The sequence below is a fragment of the Pelophylax lessonae genome (genome assembly GCF_965119305.1).
Source record: "Pelophylax lessonae genome assembly, chromosome: 4".
Taxonomy (NCBI): domain Eukaryota; kingdom Metazoa; phylum Chordata; class Amphibia; order Anura; family Ranidae; genus Pelophylax; species Pelophylax lessonae.
Genome location: NC_138771.1, coordinates 510369107 through 510387464, shown reverse-complemented (window position 1 = coordinate 510387464; position 18358 = coordinate 510369107). Strand labels below are relative to the sequence as shown.

General features: G+C 45.7%; 1 protein-coding gene across 1 annotated transcript in view; it reads left to right on the top strand.

The window, feature by feature from the left end:
• Window positions 1–18358, top strand: part of LARGE1 (LARGE xylosyl- and glucuronyltransferase 1) — a 716318-nt gene that overhangs the window by 572744 nt on the left and 125216 nt on the right. Inside the window, exon 7 of the mRNA XM_082255353.1 lies at window positions 6848–6952. Coding sequence (XP_082111479.1) covers window positions 6848–6952 — 105 coding nt within the window. The remainder of the gene's footprint in view (window positions 1–6847; window positions 6953–18358) is intronic.

Below are 18358 nucleotides of genomic sequence, written 5' to 3'. Positions count from 1 at the left end.
TTGTCCAGAGAAAATCTATTGAGTGCTGCCTCCTGTCGCCGTGTGGGCTGGGAGAGGAAGGCAGACATACGTGTACCTCCCGACGCCGTGTGGGCATGGGAGAAGGACTGCTGCCTCCTGTCGCCGTGTGGGCTGGGAGAGGGGGACAGTCGGATGTGTGCCTCCCGACAAGCTGGTGAGCATGGGAGAAGACCCCCTACAGCGATGTGAAGCTAAGGAGGGTAACCACGAGTGAAGACGTCTCAAAGGTGAGAAGACAAAGTGTTCCATGTGAAGAGTGTGAAGAGTAAAGGGACCTGTTAAATGAACTGTGTTCAATGTGAAGAATCTGAAGAGTAAAGGATTCTGTTATAAATGAACATGTTTCTGTGTGAAAGAAAACAAAGGGACATGTTCAATGGACAATGTTTGTGCTGTGTGAAAAGCAAACAAATGGACATTTGAGTGTCTGCTGTAGGATCAGCAGTGTCGGCCCAACAGTAGGTTGGAAAGACTTCTTAGGTAGGTTCCAGCGTGAGAAGGTAGCCGCCCACAGAGGCAAGGATTTATTTTGTCTTTTATTTTATTTTGGCTGTTTTGACGCTTGCAATTGTGTGAAGTAAATTGCATGAATAAATCAGTCTTGTTTTCAACCTCTGCTCGGCTATCTCTCTGTGAAAACGCACCCCCCAAAGGGGTCACCCATACGCCTACCACCGAGCTAATCCCTCACAATATATATATATAAATATATATATATATACACACACACATATGTATATATATATATATATATACGTATACATATATTATATATACTGTATAAATATATATATATATATATATATATAGTGCTTTGCAAAAGTATTCGGCCCACTTGAACTTTGCGACCTTTTGCCACATTTCAGGCTTCAAACATAAAGATATAAAACTGTAATTATTTGTGAAGAATCAACAACAAGTGGGACACAATCATGAAGTGGAACGAAATTTATTGGATATTTCAAACTTTTTTAACAAATAAAAAACTGAAAAATTGGGCGTGCAAAATTATTCAGCCCTCTTAAGTTAATACTTTGTAGCGCCACCTTTTGCTGCGATTACAGCTGTAAGTCACTTGGGGTATGTCTCTATCAGTTTTGCACATCGAGAGACTGAAATTTATGCCCATTCAAAACAGCTCAAGCTCAGTGAGGTTGGATGGAGAGCGTTTGTGAACAGCAGTTTTCAGTTCTTTCCACAGATTCTCGATTGGATTCAGGTCTGGACTTTGACTTGGCCATTCTAACACCTGGATATGTTTATTTGTGAACCATTCCATTGTAGATTTGGCTTCATGTTTTGGATCATTGTCCTGCTGGAAGACAAATCTCCGTCCCAGTCTCATGTCTTTTGCAGACTCCATCAGGTTTTCTTCCAGAATGGTCCTGTATTTGGCTCCATCCATCTTCCCATCAATTCTAACCATCTTCCCTGTCCCTGCTGAAGAAAAGCAGGCCCAAACCATGATGCTGCCACCACCATGTTTGACAGTGGGGATGGTGTGTTCAGGGTGATGAGCTGTGTTGCTTTTACGTTTTGCATTGTTGCCAAAAAGTTCGATTTTGGTTTCATCTGACCAGAGCACCTTCTTCCACATGTTTGGTGTGTCTCCCAGGTGGCTTGTGGCAAACTTTAAATAACACTTTTTATGGATATCTTTAAGGAATGTCTTTCTTATTGCCACTCTTCCATAAAGGCCAGATTTGTGCAGTATACGACTGATTGTTGTCCTATGGACAGAGTCTCCCACCTCAGCTGTAGATCTCTGCAGTTCATCCAGAGTGATCATGGGCCTCTTGGCTGCATCTCTGATCAGTCTTCTCCTTGTATGAGCTGAAAGTTTAGAGGGACGGCCAGGTCTTCGTAGATTTGCAGTGGTCTGATACTGCTTCCATTTCAATATTATCACTTGCACAGTGCTCCTTGGGATGTTTAAAAGCTTGGGAAATCTTTTTGTATCCAAATCCGGCTTTAAACTTCTCCACAACAGTATCTCGGACCTGCCTGGTGTGTTCCTTGTTCTTCATGATGCTCTCTGCGCTTTAAACGGACCTCTGAGATTATCACAGTGCAGGTGCATTTATACGGAGACTTGATTATACACAGGTGGATTCTATTTATCATCATTAGTCATTTAGGTCAACATTGGATCATTCAGAGATTCTCACTGAACTTCTGGAGAGAGTTTGCTGCACTGAAAGTAAAGGGGCTGAATAATATTGCACGCACAATTTTTCAGTTTTTTATTTGTTAACAAAGTTTGAAATATCCAATAAATGTCATGTCCCACTTGTTGATCCTTCACAAAAAATTAGTTTTATATCTTTATGTTTGAAGCCTGAAATGTGGCAAAAGGTCGCAAAGTTCAAGGGAGCCGAATACTTTCGCAAGGCACTGTATATATATATATAGATAGATAGATAGATAGTACAGTAAAACTGCAGGCAAGGGCACTGGGGGGCAAACTAAAGTAAATTTATTTTATGTAGTAATGTAACCCAAAAGGATTACAATATATCAGTGTGTTTGTGTGTTTTACTTCTCAAATTTGCCGCCGGTTCGACCCCCCTGCGACGTGACGCTCGCAGGGAACGGAAGCCGGGGCACGAGCATCAGGTGGAAGATCCGGCTGCCGTATGCTGCAGGAATACATTGCGGGATCCCGGGGACAAGGTAAGCAACCTCTCTTCCAGGATCCAGCGATGCTCCCTGGCGATACCCCAAGTATGGCTCGGGGTTACGGCTAATGGCACTGCAATTCCACCCTGAGCCACACTCTGGAATACCGCCAAGGAGGTTAAATGTGTTTGTGCGCTGCTTTTCGTTAAATTGCACACATGTTGCTTCTTATCGAAATGCACAGCAATGCACATGATGAACACCATGTTGTGATGTGAGCAAAACCATTATTATCTACTGTATGTGGCCTTCTAGTAACCTTAGTTTATGCACTCCAGAAATACGCAGGTAACTGTGAATGAGCCCAAAGATTTATTTCCTCACATTAAACAGAGTGCTACTGTAAGACTACATTTGTAGGACTGGGTTCACGCCTTCACAGTACAATGCAGAATCTCACCATGCATACTAGTGCATTGTCAGCTCTGGCAAGGCATCATAATGCTTGTTTTTTTTGTTTTTTTCAACTTTATTTGAAGTGTCAAATTGTGACACTTAATTCATGTCACTGTATTGCGTTGAGCTGTTGTGCAGTGACATGCCGTGACATCCAGTGCTCTCTACACTGCTGAAAAATTCAATCATACTGCATTTTAGTTTTCCTCTCTGACAAGTTGATTGGCCATCTACCTGCTACCCTCCAGTATTCAAAGGGATGGGATAGTTCTTCTTTAGGGGATGTAGCCAGTTCCTGCACTTTTCTACAGCTGCAGGAGCACTAGATATAATAAGTGGAAGTTTTCTACCAGCAGGATCCTACGTAAAGTAGGCATCAGTATTTTAGTCGGCGGCTAAGGAGGGAAGGGCAGAGGGATATGTGTGAGTATATGCAGAGGTTTGCTGCTTCAATCTTTAGTTCCTATTGCTAGTTTTATTTGTATTGCCAAATAAAATTGAAATATCAACAAAATACCTATATATATATATATATATATATATATATATATATAAAGAAATATCAAGTTGAAAACATGACATGACCAATAAAAATGTGCCACACCAGAGATGACTTTCATAGAAATGGTGTGATAATTACCGAAAATGCATTCATACTGACAATAACTATAGTTATAGTCCATCACCAATAGATTTAGCCCTATCTTCAACTTTCCAGCAACAGTATGTTTTCTGTTTTTTTTTTTTCTCCAATCATTCAGCTTAGTTCTCTGTAATATGCCCCATTATCTCTTATTCAATTACGTCTGAAATGCTGGTCCCTGTTATTGTCTATGGGAGAATGTGCAGAGCGGAGTGAAAGCTTTTCACAGATAATAGAACAGAATCCCCAGTAAAGACACTCACTCTTCTTCCATTTTAATATCAATTTAACACATTCAGCCAGATTACATAGAAACAGCAGCTTTTCATGTGAAATTATAGATCTGCCTCGTCCTCTCCTATCCCGCCACTTCCCTGAGCGCTCACAATTGTTACATTTCCGTTAATGTACATTATGGGTGATTATAGATGTATCCTTTGTCCGTGAAATTTTGTGTCTCTAAGCTGTGTTTTGCTTTTTCAGAAAATACATTTATTCAGAACTTAAATATACCTGTATTGGTTTTGGGTAATTTTTTTTTATTTTTTTTTAAGTTTGTAGGTTTATTTCTTTTTTTTTCTGGCGTTTAATTTCTTTTTTCTTTTGGTATGTACAATCTTAGTGCATGGCATTGTGGTGCGTTTTATTTAGCACAGCACCCCAACCAGGGTTGGGACAAGGGATAGGCAGGAGGGGTGACTGCCTTGGGCACTGTGGTGTGATGTGAGTTGGGGGGGGCACCACAAGAAGATTAGGAGGGAGGGTATTTGTGTTGAGAAGGGAAATTTGGGGAGAGTCAGGGAGTAAGAATTTGGGATGTTCATCCTGGGCTCTAGATGATCTGGTCCCGGCACTAACCCCAACAAACAAGTACAGTAGGTGCCGATGGACTGCATTGCGGCATACAATAAGCAGAACTGTTTTCTGAATGCAGTGTAAAGGATCTTACGTTTCTCAAAACTCTCCACTATGCTGTGTGCACTTAGACCTTGGGCACTTAGCAGCATCCAGCGTGTGTGTGGCCAGAGCCAGCAACTTTTGACACAAACCATCTGTGTCCAGACTCAGTTGGAGTTGCCAACCAAGCATACCCACTTGTGTGGCAGTTATATGTATTTAGTGCTAGCAACGATCATTGATTTGCACCCAATAAACACCTGTGCAATTCATTCCTTAGACCTTTAGAGCCCATTCACACTAGCGCGACTTGTCAGGCTGACAAGTCGCGCTCCCTCGCGGTCCATTGACCACTACAGGAACCGTTCTTATAGGAGCGACACAAGTCGCTCCGACTTAGAAAAAGGGTCCTGTACTACTTCGGGGCGACCTCGGAGCGACTTGCATAGACTTCTATTATGTGAAGTCCCTGCAAGTCGCTTCGAAGTCGTGGTGCACTGTAATGCACAAGTCGCCCCCGAAGTAGTAAGGAGTCGTGTCGCCTCTATGTGAACCGGCTCTTAGACTGAATATTATTACTAGATTTTATAAACACCTTATGTATTGTGAAAAAATTTGCATGCCTAGTGCATGCTACCAACAGCGCTTGCTACACTATATAAATTAGTTGGTGACAAATAAAAACATATATACGTATAATAAATACTGTTGAGCACTACACTATGTACATTACATAAATCTAATCAATAGGAAAAATGAATCAATAATAGTGCAAATTAGTCCAAACAAAGAGTCTATAAGGCAATATAAAAAATATGGTGAAAATATATTAAAAATGAATTCATATATAAAAATATTATTTTTATAAATATATCATATAAAGTGCTCCGTGAAATTCATATAAATGAGGGGATGAATTATCCCCAGCTCTATTATTAAAAAAAATGGCAGATCAGTCAGAGCTGATTTCACCAATGAAAAAGTTGGGGAAAAATATTTTCTGACCCCCCCCCCCCCCCCCCCCGGGGAAATATGTTTATTGCATAGGAAAACAAGATCCAAATTCTAAGGGATTGGTTTCCATCAGAAAGGGACGACAGGACGAAACGGTAAAGGTTGCAGACAAAGTCAGACAAACAGGACAGCATTAAGGACGACAGGTAACGGAGATGAGAATAACTTGGCCCAACAATGCTGGGAATTGATGCCACTGAGCACTTTGCAGAGCATGCTGGGTACCATCGCTCCTTGTTAATGTAATGGCCTTGGACAGATGGAACGCAGGCAGTGTTTAAACAAAATAAACTTGTTTACTGGGCTGAGTGTGACAAGGAGCTCATAAAGGGATTAGCTGGCCATTCTCCATCTACATAAAGGGAGCCTGTGTCAGACATACTGCAGAATGGAGGGGTTGTGGCTAAAGACGTGGACATTAGATGTCGCCAACCTAACCAAAAAATAATCGCAGTCATGTCTATTTTGGATGGGACCATGTTGTGTTTTTAAATACAGCCTTCATAGTGGACCTTTCAGTAACCTTAAAAGTCTGAATGAATAAATTCCTGACATGTCACATGATACAGCACTATAGAATTTTTAAAAAATGCGCCACTATTTACCATGTAAAAGCAGTCCATGAGCTCAAATCAAATGACTTGTTTCTCAGCTGCAGGCAGCAGGAATCATTTCTTCAGTCTCCTCTCCTCCAGTGATCAGCCTGCAACATTGTAACTATGTAGCAAGTCACAAGGTGAGAGGCTGCAGTAGGGGTTGGTCTGTGTCAGACTAGTGTGAACACATTCAAGAATTGCACAGAAACCAGGATTTGCATGGATTATGCCATCTCAGTCCACGAAGTACATGGTGACCCTGGATGATGCCTAAACATAGATGGTTCCTTCTTTCTGGAGATGAATTTTAAGGCATTGTCAAGGGGAGTACTCAGTGGTAATAGATACCTGTTTTGTTACAATGGTAACGTATTAACAGTCCTTCCAGGATCAGTTAAAAGTAAAAGAATGGCTCAAATACTTTTCATGTAGAAAGTTGTTCTCTATATGCCCTTAAATGCTGAACCCGTGTCCAAAAGTTTAGGATTCCTCTTTAACTGGAGAAGACAGATGGCCTATACTACTGTATATCTATATTAGAATAAATACTCTATTAGTCCATACAGATGACTCAGTAACACCTCCTATTATTTGTTTTCAGGACAACAGGTTCTTGGTCTGGTGGAGAATCAGAGTGACTGGTACTTGGGGAATCTGTGGAAGAACCATCGGCCATGGCCAGCTCTTGGTAGAGGATACAACACAGGTATGCTTGACCAGACTTGTATAAAGTATTCAAAATTTCTACTTGAGTAAAAGTACAAGTGCTCGATCAAAAAGTGACTTGAGTAGAAGTGGAAGTGCTCGCAGAAAAAGTTACTTAAGTAGAAGTACTAAAGTATTCAACATTTTTTTTTACTTAAGTATTGCAAGTAGTTTTTTCAAAAAATTTGCTACTTAAGTACTAAAAGTAAAAAGTACCAGTAGTTTTGAAAAAAAATTTCTACTCAAGTACTGAAAGTAGAAGTACAAGTACTGTGTTATGTAGTTATTAAATAAAGAAGTCAAAAGTTTGAACATCATATTGTTTTTTATTATTTCAAATGATTTATTCAAATGATTAACCTAAAGGACAATCACAATTCCTTAGGCTGTAACTTTTTGTAAACAAAAAACAGATAAAGTATGTCCCTCCCTTCCCCTTTTAAAGCATCCTTCTTTTAAAGCCAGGGGTGGTCTCCTTCCTGAGCTTCCTCACTCTCACAGCCAGGCAGATCACTTGAAGTTGAAGGGCCAGGGGTGGAAGGTGGTGTTTTTGGTTCGTCCATCTTTTCAGCTGATCAAAAGGCAGAACAGGAGCATGCGCAGTCTTCTTAATCGCGGTTTGATTTGATTTGCTCAATTGATGATGATGTGCCAGGCCAGCTTCATCAAACCTACAACGTTAAAGTGAAAAATGCATCAAAAACGACTAACAAAGTGGCTGTGCTAAAAATGCTAATAAAGTGCCTGCAATTATATATATTCTTCTTGTATTCAAAATCATCGCCCACAGTATCAAAAATAAAGTGACATGTCTGTGCTAAATGCAGTGCAAATTATTCCCACAATGTAAATTTAATTCATATAAAATATATATGACAATACCACAATAAAATAAGTTGTGATTGTGAATAACTTAGGTGCAAGTTTAAGTGTGTAAACTAAACTTTATAACGAAAAGTCCATAACTGAATTCCAGTGTGCAACCTAAGAAGTGCTTGTTACTTGCTGTCAGATGCTTCCACCTTTCTTCTGTGATCTGCTCAAGTAAAGTGGTGGACTGGATAGCCTCTCTCTCTGCCTCTCACCTTAGTAGCACTGGCACTGTACTGGTTCAAAAAGCTGTCTATATTATTTTCATTATAAGAACTTGTCAGAACATGCTTCCACCACCTGTCCTTCACACTAGTAGTGCTCATTTGCTTTGCTCAAGTCAAGTGCCACTGCCAGTGGCCACTACAGTGCAGGCACAGCCGCACAGGCAGAGGCAGGCCGCAGGAAGCACAGGCCGCACCACAACACAACACTTATGGTCCATGGACCATGGATGGTCGGATAATCATCATAGCCGTCAGTCTCACTCTTCTTGGTTCAAAAAAGCCACCCATGACCCGTGTGTATATAATATATTAATATTTTATATTGATTATTTGATTCTCAAATGGCACATTTGCCATGGCAAGGATTAGGCCCTCTCCACGGTCCACCTCACTCACCTCATAGAGAAGAAGATGAGATAAGGAAGAAAATGCTCCGAGTCCTGCTCCTGCGTCCGGCCGCCCGCGTCACAACTCCTCTCAGTAAGGGCCCTAAGGGGTGGAGTCTGAGTGACACACAACACGTCTAGAGGCAGAGACCTCGAGCGGGAAGACGGCAGCATGGCTCCTCCAGTGCGGTCTTAACTTGATGATCATGACAGTGATTCCGCGGGCCGCGGCACGAGCGAGGCTGTGGGATTGATTGAATTGAGTTGTGCTGCCTACAGCTACACACTACCTACTACTACTACTACTAAATTGTGAGTCAGTATATTTTATTTCATTTTTATATATAAAAGCGGTATTGTTGAGCACTACTAGCCACTAGATCTCCTGGCTGTCACTTTGTCACATGTTGGGGAATCACAGCGGCTCGGCTCCAGAAGTGGCGGGTGTCCCCGTCATCCTGCCAGGGCCGCCAAGAAGTTCATCACCTAATCTTAAGTTATTAATATCTTATGAGGAGAGGACCTATGAGATTGAGAATTGAAATAATTAAATATATATGGCTTTTTGAACCAGTGCAGTCAGTGCCAGTGCCACCCAGACGCTATCCACCAGTGCCACCACCATTAAGTGTGTTGGTCGGTCACTCGAGCACTGAAGGAGGTGGAAGCATCTGACAAGTGAAGTGACACTTTAGATTTGCACACTGGAATTCATTTATGGACTTTTCGTTATAGATAGGTTTACACACTTCAACTTGTTGCACGCACCTGACCTAACTTATTTCATAACTTATTTTATTGTGATTTATTGTCATATTTTATATGAATTGAATTTACTGTTACATTGTGGGAATAATTATTTCTCTTACGTCCTCCGACAGTCGCCGCCTCTTCATATTCGTCACATATGGGTATTAGACTTTGCTCCGAAGGAGTAGCTAGGCAACAGAATATGTTAACAATAAAGCTTTAACATATCCCACCCTCAAGGGGTGGTCCCCTCAGTCAATACCCTCCTACTTCCTGCAACCATATCTCAGTTTTAATGTCTAGCTTGTCAGGAGTGGCTGGCTCTCTCTGTGCTGGGACTTTCTGTCCCAGACTCTTTCTTCTTTTTAATATTTTGTTTGAGTTTTCTCTCTATCTTTACTTAGCTGTTATTTTTGTCAGCATCAGTTAGTTCTTCGGACGAAGAGGATCATGCGGACTGGGTCTCGGGCTGATCCCCCTGGTCGCAGGTCGTGGGTCAGTGGCTTCCCAGTCTGCCATCGAGCGTTCAGCCAGGTAACGCTCCTGGCACAGTGAACGACCCATCCCTGTTCGGTGCAGGGATGATTGGTGAGGTGGCTACCTCACCGGACGCTGTGCGGTTTCTTAACCTCCATTGTGTGCGTCTTGAATTGCGACTCTCCCTGCCTCATGTGCAGCGGCTTGTTCGCCTGTGCGGGTTCCCCACGCCATGTGAGGTAAGTGTATTTATGTGGGGACCTGTCTGTCTGGGGGGGTCTCAGTCTGGGACTGTGTAACCTGCCTTTAATCACACTGCTTGTCTCCCTATCTCTCGGCTGCATGCTGTGGGCTGCAAGGGGGGGGGGGGAGCTGTATGACACTGTGTGTGTCAGGCTGGGCAGTGTGAGAAGCTGTGTGCTGTGGGGCATGTTTTTTCTTGGCATGTTTGGGCATATACAGCGATCGCTGCGGCGATCTAACATGTATCCTTATATTGGGATGTAATGTGTGTGTTTTTATGCACTGTGGAGCGGCGTTTTCGGCGCCAAACGACGCCATTTTACCGGCGCCCGCTCCGGCCGCATGGTTTACATGCACGGCGGCCATTTTCTTGTAGCCTCCATAGGCTTACATAGAGCGCCCTGGCAGCATCACTTCCTCTTTCCAGGAACACCGATCGAGGCAGCAGCAGCAGCGGGGTCTCCTCAGGTTTTATCCTTCTGTTCTTGCTATCCATTGCCTGTATTCAGTTTGTATATTCCCTGTGGGGGTCTCATTGTGCCTGAGTGTGGTGCGGTGGGCTGCGCTTGCCGCGCTTGCTAAAAGGGGGCAGTTAACCCTTGGTTGTCTGGCATTACAGGGGCAATGGATTCTCAGGAGGGCAAGTTTCCTACAGTATTGGTGGAAAGCCAGGGGACCGCTGTTTCCCCCCCAGGGGGGGATTTAGCCACTATTGTGGCTGGCCTTGCTGCCCAGGTGCAAATGCTGGTGGCTGCTCAATCTACTAAACGGCCCAGAGTTGCTCTGTCCTCTGATTCTTAGGGTGAAGGTGATGGGGCTGTTCTGGCAGGGACCTCCTTATCGGGGTCCCGCTCCTCTCTTGATCTAGTGGGGTCTGAGGTGGAGGCTGAAGTTGAGGGGGTTGATAATTCTCCCCCTGGCTCGCCTGAAGAGCTTGCAATCATGGATGAGTTGATTGCTTCCATTAAGCAGACGCTACGTTTGCAGGACGAAGTGTGTCCCCCCGCTGCCTTGGCGGCTTATGGGACGCAGAGGAAACGCAGGACGCCGCAGGTTTTTCCCTGCAATGCTGATTTTCAGCGCGCTGTTAAGGATCAATGGCGCGATCTGCGCAAGCCTTTTGCGGTACCAAGTAAATTCAAGCTGCGTTATCCTTTCTCGCCTGCCACTGATGAACGGTGGTGTGTGCCTCCGCCAGTGGATCATGCAATTGCGGTTTTGAACAAAGCCACTGCGATTCCTGCAGAGGGTTCCCCTGTTTTCCGTGATGCCACGGATAGGAGACTGGAGTCTCTTGCCCGTCATACTTATTCTGTTACGGGTTCTATGCTTAAGGCTCTGTTTGCTTCTCTCATGGCGGCCCAGGCGATCGCAAGTTGGACGCAGATGCTTAGGCGCGTCCTGGTGGCCGATTCGGCCTCGGCGGCGACCCTGGATATGGTGGATCAGATCCACCAGGGTGTCATGTATCTGTGTGATGCGGACCTGGACCTGATTCCGTTGGCTGCACGTGTGCACAGCGTGGCGGTGTTGTCTCGCCGCCTGGTTTGGTTGAAATGTTGGTCGGTGGACCAATCTTCACGTAAGACCTTAGCCAATCTGCCCTATGATGGGTCTCGCCTTTTTGGGGAGTCCCTGGATGTGTTGATTAAGGGGATCACCGGGGGTAAGAGCACTCTCTTGCCCCATTTCCCCAAGGCTAAGGGGGCTTCTGGGAAGAAGCATGCTAATTTTCGGCCCCCTCAGGGGTCCTTTCGTGCCTTTCGGCCGCACTACAAGGGCAAACCGTTCAAAGGCCAAGGCTCTCAGAAGAAGCCCTGGTCTGGGAAACAGAAGTCCGGCCAATCCGGACCTGCAGCCCATAACAGTTCGGCCTGAAGGGGCGCCCTCACCCAGTTTTGGGGTGGGGGGACGCTTGCTCGGTTTTCTTCAGCCCTGGTTGGCCCGTGTGCGGGACAGATGGGTTCTGGAAATCGTTCGATCTGGTTACAAGATCGAGTTTCTCTCTCGGCCGGAGAGCAGATTTTTTCCCTCAAATCTTCAACTGTCTCCAGAGCGCCTGCGGGATCTGCACCTGGCGGTGCGGGACCTGAGGGCTCAGGGAGTGGTGGTTCCGGTGCCTCATCGGGACAGATTTCGGGGGTTTTATTCCAATCTGTTCACCGTGCCCAGGAAGGAGGGCAAGGTTCGTCCGATTCTGGACTTGAAGGCTCTGAACCGCTCTGTGCGGGTTCGCAAGTTCCGCATGGAATCCCTGCGCTCGGTGGTGGCTGCCTTCGTTCCGGGGGAATTCATGGCCTCCATCGATTTGAAGGATGCGTACCTTCACATCCCCATATTCGAGGGTCATCAGAGATACCTTCGATTTGCCATTGCGGAGGATCACTACCAGTTCGTGGCGTTGCCCTTTGGTCTCGCCTCGGCTCCGCGGGTCTTCACCAAGGTGCTTGCACCGGTTCTGGCATTATTGAGGGCCCAGGGCATTTCTGTCCTGGGGTATCTGGACGACATTCTGGTTCGGTCTGCGACCAGACAGGGTCTGGAGGAGGACCTGTCTGTCACAATGCAAACTCTGCAGGAGTTTGGTTGGACGATAAATGTTCCAAAGTCGACACTGAGTCCGTCGGTTCGTCTCCCCTATCTGGGAATGATACTGGACTCGGTGCAGGCGAAGGTCTTCCTGCCGGAAGACAAACTCAGGACTCTTCAGGAGGAAGTCAGGTCCCTCAGGGACGTTCCACACTCGTCTCTGCGGACGTGTATGAGATGTCTGGGATTGATGGTCTCGGCCTTCGAGGCGATTCCTTTCGCGCAGTTTCACACGCGGGGTCTCCAAGCGGAGATCCTGTCCAGGTGGGACGGGCGACCTCAATCTCTGGATCTTCAGATCTCGTTGAGTCATCGCACCAGGGAAAACCTTCTGTGGTGGCTCCAGTCCCCGTTGGTGTCTGGGGGCAAGTCGTTTCGTCCGATCTCGTGGACGGTAATCACCACGGATGCCAGCCTGTCGGGCTGGGGTGGTGTTCTGGGCGTTCTGTCCGCCCAGGGGACCTGGTCGGAGGGGGAGTCTTCCCTCCCGATCAACATTTCAACATTCTGGAATTGCGTGCGATAAGGCTCTGTCTTCATCGCTGGACGGACCGGCTGCAGGGCTGCCCGGTTCGGGTGCAGACGGACAATGCCACGGCGGTGGCCTACATCAACCACCAAGGGGGCACCAGGAGTGCCCGAGCGGCTCGAGAAGTGGCCGACATTCTATCTTGGGCCGAGACTCATGTCCCGGCGATAACGGCGGTTCACATTCCGGGAGTGGAGAACTGGCAGGCGGACTATCTGAGTCGCCAGACCCTGGATCAGGGGGAATGGTCTCTCCACCCGGCTGTCTTCCAGATGTTGTGCGCGAAGTGGGGTCTTCCAGATGTGGACCTGTTCGCGTCTCGCCTCAACTACAAGGTGAAGAGGTTCGTGGCACGGACGCGCGACCCTCGGGCAGACGCGTCGGACGCGTTAGTGGCCCCGTGGCATCAGTACAGGCTGATGTACGCGTTTCCACCGATTCAGTTGCTTTCCAGGTTCCTTCGCAGGTTACACTCGGAACGCAGCACGGTGATTCTTGTGGCACCGGACTGGCCTCGCCGGTCCTGGTACGCAGACCTCGTGAATCTGGCGGTCGACGCCCCTTGGCGTCTGCCTCTTCGAGACGATCTACTGTCTCAAGGACCGATTTACCATCCTGCTTTACAGTCGCTGGCTTTGACGGCCTGGCTGTTGAGACCGAGGTCCTGAAGGAGAAGGGTCTCTCTCCAGAGGTCGTTCATACTTTGATCAACGCGAGGAAGTCTTCCTCGGGGAAGGTTTATTACCGGGAAGGCCTATTTTGCCTGGTGTGAGTCCAGGGGGTTTTCACCCCGCACGTACTCGGTTTCCCGTGTGCTGTCTTTCCTTCAGACGGGTGTCGATCAGCGTTTGGCGCTGGCTACGATAAAGGGTCAGGTGTCTGCGCTGGCCGTTCTGTTTCAACGTCCCGTGGCTTCCAACTCCTTGGTTGGCACCTTTATTCAGGGTGTGCGGCATCTGGTTCCTCCTAGGAGGGATCCTTTGCCCCCTTGGGACTTGAATCTCGTTCTATCTGTGTTACAACGTGCTCCTTTTGAACAGATCAGGGAGATCTCGTTGTCTATGTTGTCCAAAAAGGTCGCCTTTTTGGTGGCGATCACTTCGGCTCGCAGAGTGTCGGAACTGGCGGCTTTGTCCTGCAAGTCTCCGTACCTGGTTGTTCATTTGGATAAGGTGGTCTTGCGACCTAATCCTTCTTTTCTGCCGAAACGAGTTTCGGAATTCCATCTTAACGAGGATATTGTTTTGCCTTCGTTGTGCACGAAGCCTAAACATCCAAAGGAGATGAGATTGCACTCTCTGGATGTTGTTCGGGCGATAAGGGTTTACCTTAAATCGACTGAGTCTTTTCGTAAGACGAACTCCTTGTTTGTTCTTCCAGAGGGTCCTCGGAAGGGCATGGCGGCTTCGGCCTCTACCATCGCCAAATGGATCAGGCAGACCATTGAACAGGCCTATGCCTTGCAGGGGAAGGTTCCCCCTGTGCCTGTGAAGGCGCACTCTACTAGATCTCTGAGTACGTCTTGGGCCTGCCGTCATGGGGCTTCTGTAGCCCAGGTGTGTAAGGCGGCGACTTGGTCGACCGTGCACACTTTCACAAAATTCTACAAAGTAGATGTTCAGGCATCGGCGGATGCTTCCTTTGGCCGCAAGGTTCTTAGTGCGGCTGTTCCCTAGGGTCCCTTGTTGGGGACTCCTGGCTGTTGGGATAGTTTTTTGTATCCCCTGGGTTTTTTGTCTTTTCCTGGGTTGTTGCTCCTGTTGAGCACTTATTTTTGCTGTTGCCCAGCTGGTTTCCTTCCTTTGGTAAGGTTCCTTTCTTTGATGTGGAGACTGCGTTGCCTTTCGGCGCGGATGCGTTTCCCACCCCTCATGTTTGCACTGCTTTGGGACGTCCCCATATGTGACGAATATGAAGAGGCGGCGACTGTCGGAGGACGTAAGAGAAAACGGAATTTTTGTAAAATCTTACCTGTAAAATTCCTTTCTCTGAGTCCTCCGACAGTCGCCGCCCCCGCCCCTCTTTTGGGGTTTGAATGTATACTCTACTGCTATTCCACTAAAACTGAGATATGGTTGCAGGAAGTAGGAGGGTATTGACTGAGGGGACCACCCCTTGAGGGTGGGATATGTTAAAGCTTTATTGTTAACATATTATGTTGCCTAGCTACTCCTTCGGAGCAAAGTCTAATACCCATATGTGACGAATATGAAGAGGCGGCGACTGTCGGAGGACTCAGAGAAAGGAATTTTACAGGTAAGATTTTACAAAAATTCCGTTTTTCACTGCATTTAGGCTTTAGCACATTCATGTCACTTTATTTTTGATACTGTGTGGAGTGTGGGCAGGGCACTGGGGGCAACGATGATATTATATCGATTGCACAGGCACTTTATTCGCACAGCCGAGTTGTGTTAATTGTTAGTAGTTTCTTGATGCACTTTAAGCGCTGTAGCACCATTTATTTGTTTGTTTCATATTTTCTTTTTATTGGAAAGATTTGGTATAGCAGCTTTTATTATACACAGCCTTTATTTTCGTATGCGCTGATTTACAAATGACATTATACACATTTTTTTGAGCTTTATGTAACCTGCCATCTACTGTTCTGGCAGTGGTAATTTTTTTAAAAGTAACGAGTAACTATGCAGCACAAAAAAAAAATACTTGAGTAGAAGTATCGAAATCATCGAAAAAATGTAGTGAAGTAGAAGTAGGAGAAAAAAATTCTACTCTAGGAAAGTACAGATACCGCATTTCGGTACTTAAGTACAGTACTTAAGTCGTTCTACTTCGTTACTATACATCTCTGTGCTTGACAGAGCTTTATATTATGATGTGACATGCATAACTTCCAGGCATCATCATGTTATACATAGTTACATTGGTCCAGCTTTCCAATGGTACTGGAAGCTGGAAATCACTGAAGTAAACACTGCTACTCCAGTGATCACTACTTACTTCTAGGTCCCATGCTGAGCAACCAGCCTGATGCATTCTGAATACAGGAGGTCAGCTGTTCATACAAACACAGGAAAAGCCGCTCAGATGAGGCACAAATGCCTAGGTGCTGGTCGGATCCGCCATCCAGTAATCAAGCTTCCAAAGAGAAAAAGTGACCGCACTCAGAGGTGAATGAACTTGAAGTGTTTATTCCCATTCATAAAAGACAACGGTGCATCGAACAGACATGGACACGGTTGACGCGTTTCACGACTCTGTAGGTCACTTACTCATAACCTTATAACATTATGAGTAAGCGACCTACAGAGTCGTGAAACGCGTCAACCGTTTCCATGTCTGTTCGATGCACCGTTGTCTTTTATGAATGGGAATAAACTCAAGTTCATTCACCTCTGAGTGCGGTCACTTTTTCTCTTTGGGAGGTCAGCTGTTCAGCATGGGCGCCATTCAGAAAATGCTTTGCCAAAGTGTTCTCTGATTGAACAAGGTGGAGAGAATGATATCACCACATCTCTACCCACAAGCAAAGGGGCAAAGAATAGATGGAAGGTGGAACACACATTCTATGGCATGTATTAACAGTGAGGGAGGGGATGCAATTTTGGATTCTTGCCCTTGGGCGCTGGATGACCCTGTCTCGGGACTGTCTCCACCTCATCCAACCAGATGTCACTTTAGTGATATCCAGCTTCCAACGTGCCAATGCCTGGAATTATTCTTTAAAATATTGCTACGGTTGGTGTTTAATAAAGAGTAATGTGCAGATTGCATTTGTCGATTACTGCCTAGTGGCACATCAACTTTCCTGGGTATGTCCACTCTAGTTTCAATAAAGGTGTTTCACTAATTAAATAAACCCAACTTGCTGAAGCCTTTCTGGCACTCTTCCACTTTTCAATTACTCTGTCTGAACCTTTGATAAATACCCGGTCCTTCTGGGCATGTAAGAACATGTGACTTCCTATATACCATGCAGTGTTTGGGTCAATCACCACAACTGAATGCCGTCTAGTGAGCAGGAGAAAGACATTAAAGTTGAACTCCATGTATGATCCTTATTGCATACATACAGCACATTGTTCCAGCTTAGACCAATTTATGTATGCACATCTTATACCTGCTAGACCACTGGGAAAGCTGAGAATCACTGTCGGTAATAGCCGCTGTCTTCCAGGTCCTGTGCCTAGTGGCTTCCCCTCTGTATAGTGACCACAGGGATCGCTCGCTTAACACTGCCAGAGGGAGCCACTCAGCACAGACTCTGAGCAGGATCAGGAAGATCGAGGCTATTACTGTTCTGGCTTTTTTTTTTTTCATGCTTACTGTATTTGCCCACGTATAAGACGACTGTGAGTTTTCAAGTTAAAACATAGGTTTTGGGCTATACTCGTATAAGGCTACCCCCCTTCCCGAGGCATCCCAAAAAATAATGTATGTACCGTAGCTGAGTATAAAATGTGAGGACTACTTTACATGGCCCAAAACTAATGTCCCTAATATTCTCTCAACCCGCTGAGATGTGCGGTAATAATGTATGTACCATAGCGGAGTAAAAAATGTGAGGACTACCACACTTTACATGGCCCAAAACGAACATCCCTATTATCTCTCAACGCGCTGGATGTGCAGTAAAACTATGTACTGTAGCTTTGGCTACATACAGTATACTGCGCTGAGCCAATAACGGTGAGCGATGTATTCTATTATTGAATACAAAGCCTGCTCGGCTTGGCGGAGTCAGAGAGGCAGGCTGATGATATTACTCTCTCTGACTCTGCTAATCCGAGCTGGCTTTGTATTTATTAATAAAATCCATCACTCACCGTGATTGGCTCAGCGCGGTATACTGTATGTAGCGAAGCTACGGTACATACAGTATAACCGCACATCCAGTGCATTGAGGGATGTTCGTTTTGGGCCATGTAAACTACGAGAGTCCTCACATTTTTTACTCCACTACGGTACATACATTATTACCGCACATCCAGCGGGTTGAGAGATTAATAGGGACGTTCGTTTTGGGCCATGTAAAGTAGTCCTCACATTTTATACTCCACGTATAAGACGACCCCCCTACTTTTGGGGATGTTTATAAAGTTAAAAATTAGTCTTATACGCCGGCATATATGGTATATTAGTATTGCTTTTTTGTACAGTTAACGTAAAGATGTACATTATTGCAGCTTCCTCTTCTTCCTCCAGTGGTAGGGGGTGTCCATTCTGCCAGGCTTCTCATGTAATGAGAGACAAAAACAAACCCTCTTTTTAACGCACACTGTTAGACAGGTTCATTCGGTTGGTTAGCAAACTGGTTGGTGAATTGAGCTGGGAATTCTTTGTTTTTATCTCACATGCGTTGCTCTTCCATGTGC